Source organism: Peromyscus eremicus, chromosome 14 (assembly GCF_949786415.1).
Source record: "Peromyscus eremicus chromosome 14, PerEre_H2_v1, whole genome shotgun sequence".
Taxonomy (NCBI): Eukaryota; Metazoa; Chordata; class Mammalia; order Rodentia; family Cricetidae; genus Peromyscus; species Peromyscus eremicus.
The window spans coordinates 11,715,644-11,738,233 of NC_081430.1; the positions used below are offsets into that span (position 1 = coordinate 11,715,644).

Sequence of the window (22,590 nt, forward strand, 5' to 3'; positions counted from 1 at the left end):
GTTGTCACAAAAGAAAGTTGTATAGGCAGCGTTCTAGGAGATACTGCATACTTACAACTGTTTCTGTTTGCATGGCAGAGTAGTACAGTTTGCAAGAATACTGTTACTTGATTTAAAAAGGAAAACAAGGGCTATGTGCAAGACAGCATTATGGAGGGTCTTCAAGTACACATGCAATGTTACATGTAAGGGGATGTTGAGGAATATTCTAAGAGAGAGAGAGAGAGAGAGAGAGAGAGAGAGAGAGAGAGAGAGAGAGAGAGAGAGAAAGAGAGCGCTCAAGAGAGAGTTGAGGCCAGAAGAGGGTGTTGGGTTTTTTGGAACTAGAGTTACAGGAGATTGTGAGCTGCCTGGTTTTGGTGCTGGGGACTGAATTCGGGCCTTCTTTAGGGTAGCAAGTGTTCTTAACTGCTCATCCATCTTTCCTGAATCTGGGGAGTAGTATTTTGAATTGGTTTAAGTAATAATGGGAACAGAATTAATTATGGTTTTCAAACAGTAAGTAGTGTAGATATCAAGCAGAAAATATAGCAGAATCGGAATAAACTGTGGTATAGGTATGCAAACTTATCCTGTGTACTTTGGAAGGCACTAGCAGGATATGTAGCCATAGCTAAAGGTAGGCCACTAAGATCAGGAAAGAACTGATTCCCACTTCTGGCTATATGATACTAGTATATTTCAAACTAAGTCCGTTTTTAGAAAAATGAGAAACCGCCTTGTAGGGTTGTTTAAAGGCATTTGAATATTCACAAAGCCCAGGTAAAGATCCAAGAGTGAAGGAAACACACGTCCAGGTGAGCCCCGTATTTGGTATCATTTCCCTTTGGTTCCCTCAGTTGGTAAGTATCATAGGCTATCAAGCTAGGAAGCTAAGAGTGATAGCCGAAGTAGTTAGATGCTGGCAACACTTTTTAAAAAATTTATTTATTCATTTTACATCCCATCCGCAGTTTCTCCTCCCTCCTCTCCTCCCAGTTCCTCCTCCCTATCCCCCCTCTGTTCTCACCCCCCAATCCGCTCCTCCTCCGTTTCTGTTCAGGAAAGGGCAGGTCTCCCGTGAATATCAACAAAACATGGGATATCAAGTTACAGTAAGACTAAGCACCTCCCCATGTATTAAGACTGGGCAAGAGGACCCATTAGGAGGAGTTGGGTCCCAAAAGCCAGTGAAAGAGTCCGAGACAACCCTTTCCCACTGTTAGGATTCCCACAAGAGGACCAAGCCACACAACTGTAACATATATGAGAGGGCCAAGGTCAGTCCCATGCAGGCTCCCTGGTTGTTGGTTCAGTCTCCATGAGCCCCTGTGAACTCAGGTTAGTTGATTCTTATGGTGATATTTTATTTGTACTGAAATGTGATTTTATTTGTATGTTAATAAATAAAGTTGCCTGGGGTCAGAGCTAATAGCAAGCCATAGCAGAAGCTGGGTGGTGGTGGTACACACCTTTAATCCCAGCACTTGGGAGGCAGAGCTAGGCGGATCTCTGTGTGTTCAAGGATACAGCCAGCATGGAGACACACGCCTTTAATCTCAATACCAACCATAGAAGACCTGGAGGTCTGTATAGACAGGCAGTGACGAGATCATGTGGTTGGGTTTACAACCAATGAGAAGGCAGAACAGAAAGTCTATAAAAAAGACAGACAGGAAGTAGCTCCCTTGCTGAAGAGGACAGCAGCAGCAGTGAAGGGTAAGGTTTTTAGCTCTTAGCTCTGATCTCTTGGGCTTTCATCTCTGCATTGGCTCTGTGTTTCTTATTTAACAAGACCGTTCAACTACAGATTCTGTGTGTTTTCTTGTGGTGTCCTTGACCCCTCTGGCTCCTACAATACTTTCTCTCCCTCTTCTGCTGGATTCCCCAAGTTCCACCTGATGTTTGGCTGTGGGTTTGCATCTGTTTCCATCAGTTGCTGGGTGAAGCCTCTCTGAAGACAACTGGGCTAGGCACCAATCTATGAGTATAGCAGAATATCATTAGGGATCATTACATTGACATTTTCCCCCCTCTGGCCTTTTTTGGTTCTCTCCTAGGTCTCTAGGTCATCCATCCTGTGGGACCCGGCACTCCAGGCAGTGTCAGGGGTGGACTTACTCTCCTGGTATGGGTTTTAGGCTAGACCAATCATTGGTTGGCCATTCCTTAATCTCTAGGCCACCCTTACCCAAGTACATCCCATAGGCAGGACAGATTGTAGGCTGAAGGTTATGTGACTGGGATGGTTTCTGGGAACAAGTTTTTGACAGTTTTATTATGCCAACAAATCATAAATTAGAGTTCAGAAAGGAAGTTGGAGGGGGCAGACAAAATAAGCCAAATTTTTGGTTGAATTTTAGCAGTTAGGGAAAACTAAGGAGACTTTTAAGTTATAAAAATTAAAATATAATCTCTGATGAATTTTAAGGTGATATGCCTTTATTTTAATTGTCATTGCCAGAAAAAGCAAATATTATGCAGTGTTTTTATATAGTTTTTTTTTTCAGTGCAATACCTGGCATTTAATATATTGTATATCAGAGCAGGACCCAGAACAAAAAAACAAAAACAAACCTGAACCAAAGAATAAGTGATGTAGATAACTGTGTAGCAGTCCATATAATTGTGATCAATACATTTAAAATGATGAAAGAATGAATTATTTTATAAGAAAATGCAAGGATTCTACAAATGGAAACGATTGCAAAGGCTTTTAGAATAATGGTTTGGTAGAAAGTTAGAGCCACGTGAGGCGAGACCTGGTGGAATGTGTACTAGGAGGTGTGTGTGTCGTGTGTGGAGTGGTGAAGGAAAGGACGCACAGTGAGTGCGTTAGCTACCGTGATAGTCAAGAAGCTGACCTCTTGCTGGTTGGAGTCCCAGAGGAAGAAGAGAGGAGGGTGGAAACAGCAATACGTGAATAGAGTAAAAAACTAAAGACAGACCCAATGCACAGATTACAGAAATTTTCATCAGGATACAGTAATTAACACCACATTTTTATGGTATATGTGAGTCACATGACTGAATAAAAAAAATCTCAAAAGGTAAAAGTGGCATATATGACTGAAACAAGCAAACAAAATAGCAGGTGGTTTACCTCATAGAAGGCAGGAAAGAATTTATGGCTGCTTGAAAGTAATAAAATAAAAAAGTCTTTCAAACAAAGTTTGAATATATTAGAAATATCCTTCACAGTGACAGAGAAGCACAAGTGTTAGGAATTTCAAGATGATAGCCTCAGAGCATTAAGACTCAGGGATGGTGGGGAGGATTTTTCTAGCCCCCCAGCCCTTTCCAACTCTGTCCCTTTTTAAAAAACCAAACCAAACCATAGAATCCGTTTTGTGCTGCCTTGTATACAGTCCTGGGTATGGGGCCATCCATTAGTGTGGGGTTGGCCCATTAGGGACCACACCATCAGTTTTTACAGTTTTTCTGTCTTGTAGTTATTACTATCTTTCTTGTCAACTTGAGATGCATTTCCCACCAGCAAATGCACTGTCCACTTGTTCTTACAAAAGAGTGGTGCTCCCCTACGTACTCTGTTCCAGGGGTCACACCTTGCGAATGTGGAGGGAATCTTAAATCTACATTTACACGTAGACTCATGTGATCCAAGGTCGGTAGTTACCCTCCTGTTTGCTTGTTCTAGGAAAAGGCTTTGTGTTTGCTGTGTGGAAGTGACAGTTGCTAGAAAATGTGCCTGTGGCTGATAAGAAACAGGGAGGGTTTAGAGCAAGAGACACCAAAGTTACAGAAAGCTTTGGAGCTCAGGAGAAAATATCTCTTTCCAAAAGTGGAGGAATATACCTTTAAGAAATGTTTATTTCCATTAATGAGAGGCTTCAGTGACCCGCATTATGGACTGTTCTCTTTTGCATAATGTAGTGACAGATTTACTCAAATTCAGAGGCTGCATTAGTATTTACGGATGGCACAGCTGTAGATTTCACTTTATTAAAACACATATGGATGTTAAAATTGCTGATGGAGAAGCTGGCTCAGTTTGGTTTGGCTATGGATATGCTAATTATAATTCAGCTTTCTGTGCTTTTAGAGGTCGTAAGTTGCATGGCAAAGATTTGTGTACTTGGCAGGCTGAAAAGTCACAACCATTCAGTAGGAAACAATTTAGTGTGACTCGTCTGTCTCCCATACATCTCACCATATAGTTAAATAAGAATCATTGAAACATTCCAGGTTTATTAAAAATTCATTATTCTATGAGAGGATCTTTAAAGAGCAGTCAGAACGTGAAGTGATAGGGAAGCTGTGGTCACAGAGGCAGCATGCTAACTGAGTTAAGGAAGGAAAGGACTCTTATTCACAGAATGGATCCAAATTTGGCCAAAAAGATTTGTAATAAATCAAGGAGAGAAATCAGTTAATAAAGAAAGAGGCCAATTATCAGCAAAGGAGGAGGGTGTTTTTAATGCTTCTAAATGGAAGGTTAAACTGCTTGGGTGAACTTCAGTTTAACAAAAAGGAGAAAAGCAATATGGATAATTAGGAAATAATAAGACCGTACTGGAACAAAGTCAGAAAACTTGCCTTAGGTGTTAGTGGAACATTGGCTAATGAACTCACCCTCCTGAAATTCTCTCTGAATATTCACTTTTGCTCTAGAAATGTGAAAGGTGATATTTCTTGCTTTTGAGGTCTCATTCTCTGGCATAATTTATCATATTGTAGTTTAAACTGGCAACTAATACTGAAATGGAGGAAAAGAATTGCCTGTGCCTGGGATTTCTTTGCTGCCAATCAGCTCTTAAATGGGAGTTCATTTTCCTGGCCTGTTTGGGTGTAGCGTCACTGCTCAGGGCTGTCAGCTTGATGGGTCCAGGAGACTGGAGCTCATCTACATGTATCAGTCATAATTAAAAACACTTAGGTTAAAAAAGTACGGCCAAAGAAAGATTTCATTCTTCCTTGTAGTTATTTGAATAATCCACATGTATATGGTTATTCCAGTACTAAAATCATGCCAATAGATTTTTGGCCATTTTTGCAGTTTGAACCTTATGTTCCTGTGAACTTTGAATTATGAGAGGGTTTTGGAAATTGTTTCCAGAATCAATATCAGATACTATTTTATATGACCTCTGTCCTAATGATGAGTTAGAAAGAAAATTGAATCCAGTAATTGAATCCAGAGATGATTCCAGATTTAAAGATGGTATGAGTAAGAATTTAGGCTTAGCTTATGCTATGTTAAGGAAAAGGTCATCTGATATATAAAGAAATATTTCCTCTAATTGTAACCTTTCCTCTGTCACTGATATTCTTATAATTAGCTTTACTTGTCTTTTGTTAGACATTATATCAAACGCAGTTCAGTGTTGTACATTAACATTTAAGGAAACATGAAAGTCTTTTTCAGAATGTTATCTGCTTTGCCACAGATTGACAAATAGGTAATAACTCAAGGGGTGGTCATCACTGTGCAGTCAGAAAGATTGGACCAGGTACCAAGAGATTAGGTTCTAGGCTCACTTGATTATGTGCTAATTAACTTGTCAATTAACATTGGCAGATCGATTTTCTTTTTATGGTACTGGGAGTTGAACCCAGGGCCTTACTCATACTATATAAGCACCGTAGGGCTGAACTATATCCCCAGCCCCAATGTTCACTGTTAGTGAGATAAAAGGATTGTGTCTGCTCACTTCCATAATATCTTTTAACTTGAAAGTATTTTTTCTCTACATTGATCATTTTTAGTTGTCACAGACACAAGTTAAATTTATTTTATGTTCTATCCCAGTTTATATATTATACTATATATAATACAGTATAATGGTTTATTGTGTTTAAAAATACTGACAGTTCTTCTAGCAAATATTTTCCATGTGCTTGTTTTATACACAGAGTTGGCCACTGTCGAAACAACAGTAAAGAAAATGGACATAGTGCATCTGTTCCTGGAACTTACTATTCTGCTGGAGTATGTTGAATAAGATAAAATTTAAAATAGACATTTTTTTGAACCTTGTCACAGATGTGTCCTGTAGGCATGTGAGTAGGGAAGTCTGATGTTCACTAGGTGAGATGTAGCACGAATTGTTAGAAGGGCTTATTAAATAAAAACAAACCCAGAGCCAGGTATTGGGGTGAACGCTGAAAGATCAGAGAAACAGAACAAGCCACAGCCAACCTCACCTTGCCAATTCCTCAGCTGATCTTGTTTCCTCAGACTGAAAGCCTCTGAGTCCTCACCCGAATGGATCTCAGCTGAACTGCTGCTAAAAGATAAAAGCTTAAAAAGTCTCTAGTTCCTGGTCCTCATGCCTTATATACCTTTCTGCTTCCTACTATCACTTCCTGGGATTAAAGGAGTGTGTCTTTCCCAAGCAAGACATGAGATCTCAAGTGCTGGGATTAAAGGCCTGTGCCACCACACCTCGCTCTGTTCTCAGTGTGGCCTTGACTTAACAGAGATCCAGATGGATCTCTGCCTCCTGAATGCTAGGATTAAAGGCGTGTGCTACCACTGCCTAACCCTATGTTTAATATAGTGGCTGTTCTGTTCTCTGACCCCCAGATAAGTTTATTGGGGTGCACAATATATCAACCACATGCTGCAGTGCCGTGCTGCAGTGTCTAGGGCTGGCTCCCAAGAGTGTGTCGTGCACCATTTCCCAATTCCACAGACAGTTGGATCACGGTTAATTTAAAATCAGCTGTGAAGGTAATAGTTATATGATGCAGATTAATAATGTGCAATCACTACAGACAACTTTCCCCCAATGCTAGTCAAGCCCTTTGTCTCAGAACTATGCTCCAGCTTCCCACCTCTTCAAGCTAACCTGGTTAATGGTGTAAAGTGCCTAATGTCAGGTGTCAGCTGAGTACCTGGCCTTGTCTCTAATCATGTGTGTTACGTAGTCAAGGCGCAGCAGAGCCTCACATATGAACTTAGCTGAAAAACTAGTGATGTAATACTGCAGTAAGTGAGTTACTGGAAGTAGAGGAGCTGAAAGGAAAGCAGGTGTGAGTTGAAACTGGATTTGAATGAGGGATAGTCCTTACTTCACCAGAGAAGAAGCAAGACAGACAGAGAAATGGCAAGTGTCCGAACTTGTGGCAAGAGTGAATAGTCGCATAGATAAAGTGGTGAATCGTTTTGTAGGTCTTGGACAGATATCAAAGCTTCTTGTCCTAAGCTTGTACCAGAGAAATCCAAACACAGTCAGAATCTTCACTGGGTGTAAAAATGAAATACTGTGATTGAATTCCTCAATTTCATCCCTTTGTGATGCAGAATTAATAATAACCCTTTCTAACAAATTATAGGCTTTATACCAAGTTAAAGGCCCATCAACTGTTACTTTTGGTAACTATGTCCTAGAACATTGGTATTGAATCTGCCATTCATGTGTGTGTATTTAATCACCGTTAACTGTCAGTTACCCTTAGCGTGAAATAGGCTGATGTGTCAACACCATGTCTCCCTCAGCCAGCACAGCAGGAACAATGGTTGTCTTTAGCTTCCTGCCACACTATTCTGTATGGACACAGTGCTGAGCATCTGCTCTGTGGTAAGCTGTGAAGGACAAATCCAAGTAGGGAAAGAGAAAACCCACCCCAAGCCCCAAGTGAAACTCAGCTCTAAGACTTACCTGACTCTATATTTCAGGAAAGTACCAACTGGGTAGGGGATAGGCTGCCCAGAGTCCCAGAGTGCAATGATTTTGGAATAGGTAAACACATTCCCTCAAATGATATGAAGGACCACAGAAAGCAAGGCAAAGGAAAAGGTACATCAAACCCTTTCAAAAGTGGTCACCCTGCACGTATCTGACTCCATTCCCTACTTGCTCAACCTCTTATCCATGTGAAGATGTAGGTATGGTGATAGACAGCTCAGAAGTGGAAAGCAGCATTACTATTTTTGCTATCAATACTGCCATTTTGGAATACCAATAATAGTTTTATTTATTAGAGAAAATAAAAGATATATATGCAGAGAGAAACGAAGATATCTGATCAGAAAACCTTTGTTCATTTTATCAGCACTGTACTTGGGAACAGTAGCTCTAGAAAAGAAATAACTCTCATGATTAGCTTATTAATCCACCTCACAGACTTTGGTTTGTACAAGCTAAGATAGTGTTTGTTGTTCAACTTAATAGGGGAAATTAGCAAGAAAAGAATTTAGTTCCTCATTTATTATTAATGGATCGATTAATTTATTTTTGAGACAGTGTCTCTCTCTAGCCCAGAATGGCCATGAACTGAAATCCCGGATACTTTTGTCGCAGCCTCCTGAAAGTTGCACCATCATACCTGACTTCCTTATTTACTTATTTGTGTTTTAGATAGCTATGCTTTTTTTTTTTTGGCTTTATTGTTGTTGTTGTTGTTGTTTTTTGAGATAGGGTTTCTCTGTGTAGCCTTGACTCTCCTGGAATTTAATCTGTAGATCAGGCTGGCCTTGAACTCATAAAGATCTGCCTGCCTCTGCCTCTGCCTTCCAAGTGCTGGAATTAAAGGCATACATCACCACCACCCAACTAGTTGTACTCTTTTAAGTGGAAAGAATAAGTAGATTTTTAGTAAGTTACAGTAGGTAGAAATTTTGGTTGCTTATTGTTATGGGTGGTCCTGATCTGTGGTTGATGTACATCATAATATTCCAGTGAGACTTTCAAAGCTTCTTTGGGTAGGGGAGGACTTTAAATCTTGCCAGACTTAGAAATACAGCATTTTATATATTGTAGCTTTACTTTCAACTTTGTAAATTTTATCTTTTCATAAATATCAATCTAATGAGCATTATTAGGTATTAGTTGTTACTGTCACATGGCAGATGGTAACAGAAGATGAGTAAATCATTTGAAGTTTTCCAGATAAAGTAGTCAAAATTTTTTTGTGTGTGCAATGGTTTAATGTATAGACTAATTCAAAATGGGCATTGTTTGACCGTGCCATGTAGGAGATGAATATATGGGATTTCATTGGCCCATTCTCTTAAGTTTATAAAATAAAATAAAATAAAATAAAATAAAATAAAATAAAATAAAATAAAATAAAATAAAATAAGATAGTAGGTTTCCTTAGCCACTTGCGTACATGTATACTGTGTACTTTGATCATTATATTCATCAGTACTACTTGAGTTTTGTTGCTATCTGCATCCCAGTTGTCTTGGAGGGTTTGGCTACAACATGTCTTTTCACTTTATTGTGGCACTGTAGTTTGGGTACCACAGTGATAATTCTTTCATTTGGCCTCATTCCTTATCCAAATCCTGCTTGGGGTTTCTGTTGGCTTCTGTCATCTTCTTGTATTTAATTGAAATCCTAGAATAGTGTCACATTTTTAACTCTAAACACCCCTTTAGTATTTTTCTCTTCTGTAAAAACCCACAAGACCTAAAATATTTGCAATGGTGTGATTTTAGGCTCCTTGATGGATACCGGAGGGAACTAGGTATCAAGTGTAGTTAGTACGGCCTGCAGAATTCCTTCTACATAGTAGTAAATGGAGCGTTCATATGACACCTGTAACTAGGTTAGCAAGCATGTGCCTTGTTTTTCTGCAAGTATTCCTTGTATGGATGTTTTAGTTCCTGGAAAGTCAGAATTGATAACCTCCTACTAACAATGAATGGTGTACTTGGTACTTTTTATACTTTGCTTTCTATACTTGGAAGCTAAGATAGAGAACGATCTCGGTTAAACTGTGCAGCTCAACTGACTTTAATGGGAAAACAGTAGATCCCTGATGGAAGCAAAGAGTCATCCCCGTAGCAGCTCTAGTTGAGGTGAGAAAGACTTACTTTGTTACCTGTTTCTTAATATTTTAACTTTCTCCTCTCTTGGTTTCTCTGGACCTGTATTATATTTCAACTGGAGAAGATGTCCTTTTTCAAAAATACTTTATTTAATATACGGAGAAATGGGGTTTACCATGTCATTTTCATCCATATGCATCACTGTACATTGTTCTTATTCTTCCCCAAACAAGCCCCCATTTTTTCCTCCCCCATGCTTCCTGTTTCCCCTTCTGCTCATGACCCATGTATACCATCAACCTGTCTCGTTTCCCCATTTCTGTCCTTTATGTCACCTTTTTTTCTCTTTCATCCTTCCCTCTTTATTTTCATTATATATTTATAATTTATTATATATTATTGCACTTATGTATTTAAATCTAAATTTTACATATAAGAGAAAAACATGCACTTTCGTCTTTCTGAATCTGGCTAGCTCTCTCTCTGTTTCTCTGTTTCATGTAGTCCCAGCTGGCCTCAAACCTAGAATTTATGTAGGTGAGGTAGGGATGACCTTGAACTCCTGGTTTTCCTGCCTCCTCCAAGGAGATGATGCTGGGCATGTAGCGCCACTTTGCCTGGTGCAAGCCTACATAGTTCTTTACAGTGCAGTGCTTTTCTCCAGCCATATCCTGCTGGTCATTTCATATACTTTAACTGGAAGCAGGCTTCCAGTTGACATCATCAAAGCAGAGGAGGATAAGTATTATTTGGAGTTTGTTACTTCTTGGAGACTTCTAAAAAGTACTAACTATGCTGAGAAGATGATTCTTGCTTATACTTCTTCAGTGTTTAAAATATAATTGCTTAGTTTGAATGAGAACAGTAGGTCATAGCAATGAGTAAACTATTCACAGAAATAATTTTGCATAAGTAATATTTGACCTAATCTCTGAAAGAAAACAAGGTAGCGACCGATCATCATTGTTAGTAGACTTACTGTCTCTGTGATTCCATTGTGAACTCTCATATACTTTTCTGTGTAGGCATCAGATATCATGGAACATTTATTGTGCTTAAATATGAGCAACAAATCAGTAAAGTCGCAGAAAAAGTAAAAACAAAACAAAACAAAACAAAAAAACCAAACCGTTCAACCACAGCAAAATATCCCTTTTAAAATGAATGTCCTTTATTGTAGAGCTGTATAGGTTTCTGAGACGTGTATACATCTTAGAATGGAAAGTTTGGAGGCCTAGTGTGTGTCTGGGATTGTTCCAACCACTTTACATATATTACCTAGGTTAATCTTCCCAATTACCCTGTGAGGTAAGGCTTATTATACAGGGAGGAAATGGAAGGACCTAGAGATTTTCCCAGCGGTAACTCCAAAGAGCAAGGGTGGGAAGGGCACAAACACCTCCTCCTCTGGGCTCCTGTACTCCACAGTTTAATCTGCCTGTCAGTCTGTCTTGTCCGGTTTCATGCTAATAAAATCCAAAGGCTTCTACTGCTTTTGTTGTTGTTTTATCTCACTATGTAACCCAGTCTGGGCTTGAACTTGCCACCCTCCTGACTCCAATACCCAAGTTCCACGTTTACAACCACCTTGTTTAGCTAGGACCTTCTATTGTTGTTCTACCCCTCTTACATTTTTAAACATTTATTTGTTTATTGTGTGTGTGTGCGCGCATGTGTGTGTGTGTGTGTGTGTGTGTGTGTGTGCATGAGAGAGAGAGAGAGAGCTTGTGTCATATCATACATGTAGAGTTCTGAAGACAATGTATGGAAGCCTATTCTCTTCTCCCATGTGAGTTCTGGGGCTTGAATTCATGTCATTAGGCTTGGTAGCAAGTGCCCTTACCTGGTGAGCTGTCTTGCTGTTCTTTACACAGAGATAAAAAGTCTCATCTCTAAGTCCTGTACTTTGTGGGATCCAGCATTTCTGATTTGTTAATTAATATTTGCTTATAGAATTATGTACATATAGTAAATACAGCTGTATCAGCAGTATGAACATTTAGTAAATACAGCTCCCCTCAGCTCTTTTCTTCTGCTATAAATCTTCTAAAGCTGAGGAGAGGTGAAGTAACTCTGTTGGGTTTATGCAGTCTAAGAAGGTGGCGTTGGAAGCGGGGCCAGCACTGTCCCAAGGCCACACACTGTCCTTCTGGGACTTTTCTAAATGGGTTTACAAATGTGGAGGAGCGTGAGACAGCCGGGGAGAGGGGAGGACGGGGCCTTGACCAGTGTCATTGCCAGCCTCAGTCTGAAGTGCCAGGCCTGAGAGTAAACTGCTTAATGTCATGATCAGCAAATCAAATAACATGCATTTTATTTTGAGATTTATCTTTGCATAAAATTTATGCATTTGGATGTTTATTTGAAAACTAGATTGTGTAAAATACATGTGTTTTAAAACATACATAAATGTGAAGATACCTTTAAAACTCACTTCTGTCAGTATCAGACCTTACTCTGTGGTGTGCATGCTCCCCCGCCTCAGCTTGCTTTCTTGCTCCCCCTCTACCCCTCACTCCCTCTTCTCTCCCTTTTCTGTGTATGTATTTATATGTGTGGTTTACATGAGTTATGGTGTGGTTTTCTTCCCCCTTTATCATTTTTATATATTTTGTATTTTCTATGTTAGCTAGCCATTAATTAGTTTTATAATGGAAAAAAGCACAATAAGATTGAATTTTGATAAATAATATAATATTTAGTATAATATTGTGCTACCTGACTCTGACATTTATGATAAAGCATGGCGATTATGGACAAGGAGAAATGATATCAAAGAAAGGTTTTGAAAGATATTTCCTCATTGAAAATTTTCAAATGATCACAATTTTTCTTCTCTTGCCATTTAAAGAGAGGGAAAATACTTATTTTTAAATATCCCACAATTACTTTTATTTTTAATAGAAACATAACAATAATTAAAAAATACTGCTTTTCCCCCTTAGTTTTTAAAGTGTTACTTAATTGGCTTTAAACTTGCTTCTTGTTTCTTTATTGAATTAAAAAATTACTTTAAAATTGGTTTGTGTGTGTGTATATGTGTGTGTGTTTTCTTTTAAAAAATCTTTTTTTCGGGCTGGAGAGATGGCTCAGTGGTTAAGAGCACCGACTGCTCTTTCAGAGATCCTGAGTTCAATTCCCAGCAACCACATGGTGGCTCACAACCACTTGTAATGAGATCTGGTGCCCTCTTCTGGCCTGCAGGGACACATGCAGGCAGAATACTGTATACCTAATAAATAAATCTTAAAAAAAAAAAAATCTTTTTTTCAAATCTTTTTAAAGTAATTTTTTTATTGTTTGAAATTAAATTATATCATTCCCCCTTCCTTTTCCTCTCTTATCCCCTTCCTTGCTCTCAAATTAATAACCATATCTATTTTATTATCCTAAATATATAAACATGACCTGCTCAGTTCATATAATGTTACTTTTTTTTCTTTTTCCAGACAGGGTTTCTCTGTGTAGCCCTGGTTGTCCTGGAAATAATGTTACTTATGTATTCGAATGTATGAGACTTCAGGGCTGACCACTTGTTTTGGATACCCAATTGGAAGGGCTCTTCTCTAGAGAAGTAGCCTTCTTTAGTTGCCTGTAATTTTTTATATTTGTTTATTCTTAGAGCCTCAGATAAGTGAGGCTTTTACCCCTCATCAAAGAAACTTGTCTTTGCAAGAGATGGAGATCATATAGAAAACCACAAGCAATCAAACTCCAGCGAACAGGAGACTGTGGTGCCTAGTCCCAACTGATGATACACCTGAACACGACTCCTGACGTAACGCTCAAGAGACATCACTGAAGAGGAGGCCGGAATGAGAGCCAGGGGACAAGGAAGTCTGTGTAGACTGTGCTTCCTAGAAATGACAGGGACGCTATACCCATGAAATCTCAGCACGTGGTTGCCCAAACAAGACCTGAACATGTCCTGTGTTCCTTTTACAGGATATCCTGGTGATCTTTTTCTACTCAGTTGAAAAGGACATATTAAACAAAAGAGACATTTTAGTATACGAAGTTGATGAACATACATAACAACATTAGCAATGCTTGTTGCTCGTTTTGGATGCTGTAACAGGGAAAGGGACGTGATACAAGAATTTCGACGTTGGCTAAGCCTCCTGGTTCACATTGCAGCAGCGCGTTCCTGTGGAAGGAGAGTCACGCCAAGCAATAACAAGCTGGGTAAAGGAACATTTCACAGCTTCAGCGGGTTGATTGGGTCAGCTGCTTGATGAAGTAAGCACTCAGTGGCTCACCAGCATCTACAACAGGCATGAAACAAGATCCTGTGCCACGGAGCCAACATTATGACGGCGCTGTTTGGGGAACTACCTTGTCAGCTGTAATCGGGACCCTTAGCAATGCAGACCTCTAGTTCATAATTCCACTTATGGACTGATAGCCTCAGGACACATTAGTTAACTATGAAAAAAGTGTATGTAATGAGTGCTGTTTTCATATGGTAAAAATCAGAAACCACTGTCCAGTAGAGAAATAGTATTTACTGTAGTTACTTGTAGAATAACACAAACTCATCTGTTAAATGGTGTAAAATAGGAAGCATAATTCTGGCCTAATGGCTGTAAAATGATAAAGGTTCCAGATAAGTTAGAATAATGTGGGGGAATTAGATGTTCCCAAAAATATACATTTATGTACAAGGAGATTAGGAAGAAATTGAAGATTTCAAGTTCTGAAAGGCTGTGTCATGAAAGTAGACATCTGCAGGCAGCTGGAAATGTAGGAGTGACCAGAGAGGAACGAGATAGAGGAAGCGTGTCCCAGAGGTGGCCGTGAGGGGAAGGAGGAGTGGATCTTGAAGACACTGGTGTGAACATTAGAGGTGGAAGAGCCAGGAATAGTTGCTGTTTGGGAAAATTGCTGAGCAAATTGTTTCTTTGAGGGGAAATAGAGCAGAGAAGCAAAGAATAAGAGAGTGGAGGATAGTTTTATTGCTAATTTAGGATATTTTCCTTTATGATTTAGGATACCTTAGTATCGAGTGGAAAATAGAAAGTTTGGCATGGATATTACTGAAGGAATAATAATAATCTTAAAAACTGGTTCTGTGCGATGACTCTGCAGGCACTTGCCACCAAGTCTGATATCCTGAGTTTGATCCCTGGAACCCTGGAACACGGTGGAAGGAGAGAATGGGCTTCTGCAAGCTGTTCTCCGGCCTCACATGTGCGCCATGGCACATGCATGTGTTCAAATACACACACAATACTTACATGTGAAAGTGGGCAGATCTTGATTATTGAAAAGCACTTTTAGTTAAAGATTTAAATTAAGTGGAAATAATTTGTGTATTTAATAGAAATGTATACAAACATTTGTTTTTATAAAGAAAGGATGTATACTAAAGAGTCAAAAGACCAATTTTATTTATTTACTTATTGACTAATTCATATCTTGGAGATTGAAAAATGATAAGCAATCTAAATGCTTTACAGGGTAAAGTGGCAAATTCATGTTTAAATCTTTTAGAAAAAAATATGCAGGCTGTATCGTTCCTTTTAGAAACTCAGTGATGTATACTCTGTGTCTCGAAGCAAGTGAAGGACCTGGTGACCATTTCTTATGTCTCACACAGTAGTTTGTATGTTTGCTTTAAGGGACAGATTAGTGCCATTGGGAGATTTCACGGGAACTCTGTGGAGAGAAGTAGGGCATCTGTAACGAGAACAGTGTGGTGCGGCTGTCTACAAAAGAAGTGTGTCACTGGCCAGCGCAACGTTCCAGTGCCTGCCTGCGTTCCCTCCAGGGGCTGTGGAGGAAGTGTGTCTGCACAGATCCTGTGGTCCTCACAGCCTTGTAGCTTGAAACTGGTAGAGCCAGTGTCCCTCATGAGACGCCACTGGGGTGCACTTGTACTTCTCTGATGTACTGATGCTCCTGGTTGACTCTAGTGTGAAGGCTTAGGTTTCTATCCACAGTTCCTTCTTTTTATTTCAATACATTATGAAAATAATTAAGCCGCAAAATTTAGTGGGCGATCTGACTGATGACCCTGCTAATTATTGAGAACAATAATGCGGAACAACAACAACGAAACCCCCAAACCTTAGAGATAAGGTACACTTACGTTGCTTTTTACAAGTGAGGGGTCTGTGAGAGAGGGAGATGAAGTTTCTTGCTCCCGCTAGAAGCTGGCTCACCCACTTTTTTCAGGCATTTCTGCTGTGCTGAATCTTACAGAACTACTGGCTCAAATGTGAATGTTACCTTCCTTTCAACAACTCACTCACTGTTGATATGATTTCAGCAACTCAGCAAGCACAGTGTCCAGGAAAAATACCACTTGGTAGGTTAGGAAGAGACGGGGATAGAGGAGCGTGGTCATGGGTGTCCCCTGTAAGGATTGTTATGACTCAGACTCATAGGTGTGGGATTCAGTTTTGACAATGTAACGTATTAATGATGTGACTTTTGACAAAGCTCTAAATACTGCAGGTTCAGTTTCTTCATGTATATTATAAAAATAATGATTGTTGCTTTACTTTTACCTCTTAGGCCACTTGTGAGAGTCCAGGCCAGTATGAGAGTCAAGTTCTAGTTCACCAGCATTTGCTGATAACACTGTATGCTTGCTAGTATTGAAGAGATCAGTGCTAAACAATGAAAACTTATGCAGCATATTATGAAAGGCCCCCGAATTAAGAATTACTATTTAGCCGGGCGGTGGTGGCGCACGCCTTTAATCCCAGCACTCGGGAGGCAGAGCCAGGCGGATCTCTGTGAGTTCGAGGCCAGCCTGGGCTACCGAGTGAGTTCCAGGAGAGGCGCAAAGCTACACAGAGAAACCCTGTCTCGAAAAACCAAAAAAAAAAAAAGAATTACTATTTAGCATTAAGTGTAATTTCTGTACTGATAAGATTTTTAGAATATTAGTTGTTTAATTTGAAAGGTCTCTAGTCCCCAAAGAGAGACTTCTGTGTCCTTTGAATTCTGAAGGCAAAAGGCCCTGTGGGAGCCTGGCTGAGATTGTTGTTCTAAAGAATCTAGGGTTGAGAAGAGGAAAGGAGTGCCAGCACCCCAGGAGCTGTGACCCCGCATGACCTTTGAGGTGCTGGATTCTCAGGTTCATTATTGTCCTTTAAGCTAGCACTGTTTTACTGGGTAGTCTTTCTTGTCTGAGAGACTAAGTTACCATTACTACTCTTGTAGAGGACAGATCAGATAGCCTGGGTTCAGTTGTCGTTTGCTGTCTTGAAGGATTATTTAGCTTTAAATTTTAGTGTTCTCTTTTAAGATTGATCACTTCCTATCAGTCTACAGTGTTAATTTTAGCTCCAGTGTGTACGGAAATGATGATGGCCAGTGATCAGTTTCCGATTATAAGCAAATTGACATTGTAGTCATGTGTATTTTTGTCATTTATAACAGTGTCGCCTTGTTAAGATTACAGATTGTTCTTTTTCAACAAGTCTCTAATTAGAAATAGAATACCTCTTCAATTTCTAAATTATTTGGCTCTGAGGATTGTATCCTGGGCTTTACATGGCCTAAAGTACTTGCTGAGCTGCTGAAATGGACCTCCAGGCCTCATGCGCTGGGTGTGCTGTAGTTTGTTACTGTTTTGCATGAATACATATAATTATATGTTGTGGAATATTATTTTAAGGTGTGTTACTTTTGTTTACATTGCATTTGTTTGACTCTGTGAAGCTGTGTTACTGTGCCTGTCTAAAACACCTGATGGTCTAATAAAGAGCTGAATGGCCAATAGCAAGGCAGGAGAAAGGATAGGCAGGGCTGGCAGGCAGAGAGAATAAATAGAAGGAGAAATCTGGGAGGAGAAAAAGGAAAGAGCGAGAGGAGGAGGAGGAGGACTCCAGGGGCTAGCCACCCAGCCACCCAGCCACCCAGCCACCCAGCCACCCAGCCACCCAGCCACCTAGCAGGCCATGGAGTGAGAGTAAGAGTAAGATTTACAGAAGTAAGAAAACTGGAAAAGCCCAGAGGTGAAAGGTAGATGAGATAAGTTAAGGAAAGCTGACCAGCAACAAGCCAAAATAAGGCTGGGCGTTCATAATTAAGAATAAGCCTCCATGTGTGATTTATTTGGGAGCTGGGTAGCGGGGGGCCCCCAAAGAAGAGCCAAAAAACAAAAATCAACCAACAGCAGTTATAAAGTCAACATTTTGAGTTATATGTGCATTTTAGGAACAACAGTAACTGCTAAGTCCTGTGGTTTAACAACTGGTATAAGTTGCATATAAGCCGGGCAGTGGTGGTGCACACCTTTAATCCCAGCACTCGGGAGGCAGAGGCAGGCAGATCTTTGTGAGTTCGAGGCCAGCCTGGGCTACAGCCTGGGCTACAGAGTGAGTTTCAGGAAAGGCACAAAGCTATACAGAGAAACCCTGTCTCGAAAAAAACCAAAAAAAAGAAGAAGTTGCATATACCTAAAAGATATGTTTATACCAGTGTATATACGGGTATAAGAGACCAGTGGGATATGTGATGATGATACACAAAAGGCTCAAGAAATATAAGTGATAAGGAAACATGGTGTTACTGTTTGATTGGCTGTTTTTTTTTTTTTGTTGTTGTTGTTTGTTTGTTTTCTTTTTGGTTTTCTGGTGGAATATAAACACCAGAAGTCTAGCACAGTGACAACCCTTTGGATTTGTTGAAGCATGCAACATATCTTACTTTGAGTAATTGAAATGGGATGACATAACATAGTGGGAGTGTTAGAAAATGTGTTCATGAAAGATGGCCATTATCTCAGAAGTCATTTTAAATTAGTTTTTGTGAAGGGGAAGTTACAAAGAGAGGTTAATCTTTGCCTTTATTCAAATGTAAAATGAACTAGTTTCAAAGCCAGTAGTTAGTTCATTAGTTAGCAAGGGATGGCTAAGGCAGCATGATCTCTTCAGAGTGGAATTGTGAGCACACAGAGATGAATACAGTCGTGCATGTTGTAATGCACTTGCAACAGATGCAGGGCCAATTAATAACACAATATCTACTCCATTCCACTTGGTAGAATTCTTTTGTATTTCTATAGGTATGCCTATTTGGTGTTTTTATATGTCTTAGAAATGAAGAATTGTAAAGATGGTGAGAGGTTCAGGCCCCGGTGGAGTCCCATAATCTGCCAGGTTGAAGCAATTAGGGCAAGATGTTCAAATCCTCTTTAAGTAACTATATGCAAGCGTTCTTATAGATTTTATTTTTTCATATTTTTCCTGAGAAATCTTAGAGTTTAGATTTGTCAACAGATTTTGAACAAACTCTATTTTCATTTTATCGGAAGAATTGCATTCGGAGATTCGGAGAGCCCCTCTGCCTCCTTCCTTATCATTCCAACTAGCTGTGTGTGTGTGGGTGTGTGTGTGTGTGTGTGTGTGTGTGTGTGTGTGTGTGTGTGTGTCTGGATTGTGTGCCATGTACCCTTGTGGATGTCAGAGGACAACTTTGCAGAGTGGCTTCTCCTTGCACTTTTATGTGGGTTCAGGGAACAAGCTCAGCTTGCCAGACTTTCACAGCAAGCACCCTGTACCCCCTAAGCTGTCTCACCTGCCCCCACTTAGCTGTTCTAGAGGGTTATTTGTTATGAGCCACACGTGGCTAGTAAATTACATTAAACCCAGATTATGGTTTTTGTAGGAAATGAAAAATCAAGAGCCCAGAAACATTTATTGATCACATAGAAAATTGAAGCTAACTAACAGATTTATCTCAAGAGTTGCCCTTAAAGCCAAGCCCGGTGGCACGTTCCTTTAACCCCAGCACTGAGGAGGCAGAGGCAGGTAGGTGTATGAGTCCAGCCTGATCTACAGAGTGAGTTTTAGGATGGCCAGGGAAGAACTAATTCTTAGCCTAATAGTACAAATTGAAAAAATATCCTTCCTTCCCTTCCTTTCTTCCTTCGTTTCTTCGTTCCTTCCTTCCTTCGTTCCTTCCTTCCTTCCTTCCTTCGTTCCTTCCTTCCTTCGTTCCTTCCTTCCTTCTTTCCTTCCTGTCTATCAATCATCTTATCTACCTACCTACCTACCTACCCATCATCTATGTGATCTATTTGGGCATAGCATGTGTGTAGAGGTCAGAGATGAATCTGTGGTAGTCAGTTCTCACCTTCTGTGATAGAGGTCCCAGGATTGAATTCAGGTCTTGAGGCTTGGAGTCAAGTGTCTTTACCCACTTAGCCTTCTCAGCTGGTCCCTGAAGTGTAAAGCAACATAAGTAACAGACCTCCTTGTGGTGTTAAGTATATTTGAATACAGGTCCTTGAATTTAGCACCTTTTATGCTTCCTTTAATTAGCTGGGAATGAAACATGTTCCTTTTAATATGGTTATGGGAAAGTGGAAAATAAACTGAATTTGAAGCATTTTCCCTAGTTTTATTTTTTATTTATTTATTTTTTTAACTAGGACTTTAGTGCTTTGAGGCCTTTCATTGAAATCTTTGGTTTGTTTTGATTTTGGACAGTGAGAGGGAAGGATGTGTTTCCTTCTTTTTTCTGCATGTAGACATAGTTTTCCCAGGGTCATTTATTAGAGACTTGTCATTTTTGCAGTGTGGCCTTGGCACCTTTGTGGAAATCAATTGTATAAATTGTATTTGGGCTCCATATTCTTCCATTAGTCAGTTTGTACCAGCACCATACAGTTTTGGTTATGGTAGCTTTGTGATTCATTTGAGGTAGTTTGATGTTTCCAGTTTTGTTCACTTTGCTCTAAATTGCTTTGAGTATTTGATAATACTTGCAATTCCATATGAATTTAGGTCAGTGGGAATGGGAATTTAGAATGCCATTATTGAAGAGAGTGTGGAGCCTATTGAAATGCTATAAATAGAACTGCCATCTGATTTACTAGTCTCATTGTTAGGTTTGTATAAAAACATAAAGTCAGTAGTTTGAAGAGACGTCTGTACCATTTCCAGTAGTCATGGTGGAGTTGGGTGAAGTGTTTGTTCTCAGATGAGTAGATGAAGTGTGGTGTTTATGATTCAATGTAGAGAGGACTATTCATTCTTAAAACAGTCCTGTCATTTGAACCAATGTGGGTGATTCTGGAGAGCATAAATGAAACAAATGGGGCACAGAGGTAAATGTCCTGCATCTCTTTCATATGAGTACTGAATAAATTCATCTCAAGGTGTGCAAGGTAGGATGCAGGTCACCAGAGGGAAGAGGGGTGAATGGGGAGATGGCAGTCAAGGAAGTTGTCATTATTGTTAGGGAATAAATATTAAAAAGGCAGAGGGACAGAGAGGAGGGAAGTGACTGTCACAGGTAAGAAATGGGGGAGGCAGGAGAGGAGTGAGGAAAGACTAGTAATGACTCTGGAGCTTGTGTTTCATGTGATGATATCTAAAATCGGCTGTGGTCACAGCCTTGTGATCATAGTAGTAGCTAATTACTGGAAGAGCTATTGGATTACACATGTCCAGTGTGTGCTTTGTATATGAGGATTGTTCTTCCATAAAGGGGTACAGAAAAGTAGAAAGCATACAGCCCTTGTCTTAGTCAGGGTTATTGTTGCTGTGATGAAACACCATGACTAAAGCAACTTGGTGGGAAAGGGTTTATATGGCTCACACTTCCACATCACTGTTCATCACTGAAGGAAGTCAGGACAGGACTTCAAACACAGCAGGAACCTGGAGGCAGGAGCTGATGCAGAGGTTACAAAGGGGTGCTGCATACTGGTTTGCTCCTCATGGCTATCTCAGCTTGCTTTCTTATAGAACCCAGGACTGCTCAGAGATGACACCACCCACAATGGGCTGGGCCCTCTCAAATCAGTCATTGATTAAGAAAGTGCCCTCCAGGGTTGCCTACAGCTCTATCTTATGGAGGCATTTTCTTAATTGAGGTTTCCTCCTCTCAGATGACTTTAGCTTGTGTCAAGTTGACGTAAAGCTAAGCCATCACGACTCTAGAAATGGTACTATAATAAGATATCTACCAGTTAAAATATATTCCATAATTAACTGTAAAATCTAGTGTCAAGCTGCACAGCTTCTGATCCAAATGTCTATTAAACTATGTAGAAGTACATTTAGTTGTATAGGTTTTGGGTCTGATTAATTTTGGTGTGGGTTGGTTTCATTTGTTTATAAGTTTTTAGTGATGAAATTATGAAATTATTAAAAACAAAACATTAAAATTGAGATTAAATGAATATTAATTTTCTTATTTCTGTGCTTTACCTATTTGAAAACAGAAACTTAGTTTTTCTTTAGATAGCTGAGAATAAAATGTCACTTGAGAATTTTATGATTCAAATCACCAGTGTTTATGCAGTTTCAATTCACTGTTATGAAACTGTCTCACAAGGTTTGGTGATGTGTGAAATACACAAATGTATGAAGTTCTTGCTATGCACTTAAATACATGGCTAGCACACTTCAGTAGATTCATAAATGTTTATGTGTTCTGTTTCTAGCATGCATTGTTGGAGGTGGCAGGGGAATCTTGTTGATCAGGAAAATCAGACATGATAATCTGTAGAAAATGAGAGACAGCCTCAGATGAACTCATGCACTAAACTGATAGGACTGGTGTTCATGTCAGGAGACTGTGTAGATGTGGTACAGTGGGAGAAGAAACACACTATACAAAGGGTTGTGTTGAGATTTTTGTGGCCATAAAAGAAGATTAACGTATAGATGCATAAAGCCATGCATGTATATATGACATACAGACAAAGTGAAACTGTTTAAGGAATAAAGGGGACTAATGGTAGGAGGAGGGATGAAAAGAGGGGGAGCATGGTAGAGGAGGAGAGATGAGAGTGAGATGGGGAGCATGGTAGAGGAGGAGGGATGAGAGTGAGGTGGGGGACATGGAGGAAGAGGAGGGATGAGAGTGAAGTGGGGAGCATGGAAGAGGAGGAGGGATGA

The 22,590-nt window shown here is 39.8% G+C and overlaps 1 protein-coding gene across 6 annotated transcripts in view; it reads left to right on the plus strand.

Annotated features, from left to right (window-relative positions):
• The window catches only part of Immp2l (inner mitochondrial membrane peptidase subunit 2), an 858,278-nt gene that overhangs the window by 88,553 nt on the left and 747,135 nt on the right, over window positions 1–22,590 (plus strand). Inside the window, exon 5 of one of the 6 annotated variants that reach the window (XM_059279986.1) lies at window positions 5,854–5,929. The exons of the other annotated variants lie outside the window; for them this stretch is intronic. Coding sequence (XP_059135969.1) covers window positions 5,854–5,929 — 76 coding nt within the window. The remainder of the gene's footprint in view (window positions 1–5,853; window positions 5,930–22,590) is intronic. 6 annotated transcript variants of the gene reach the window in all.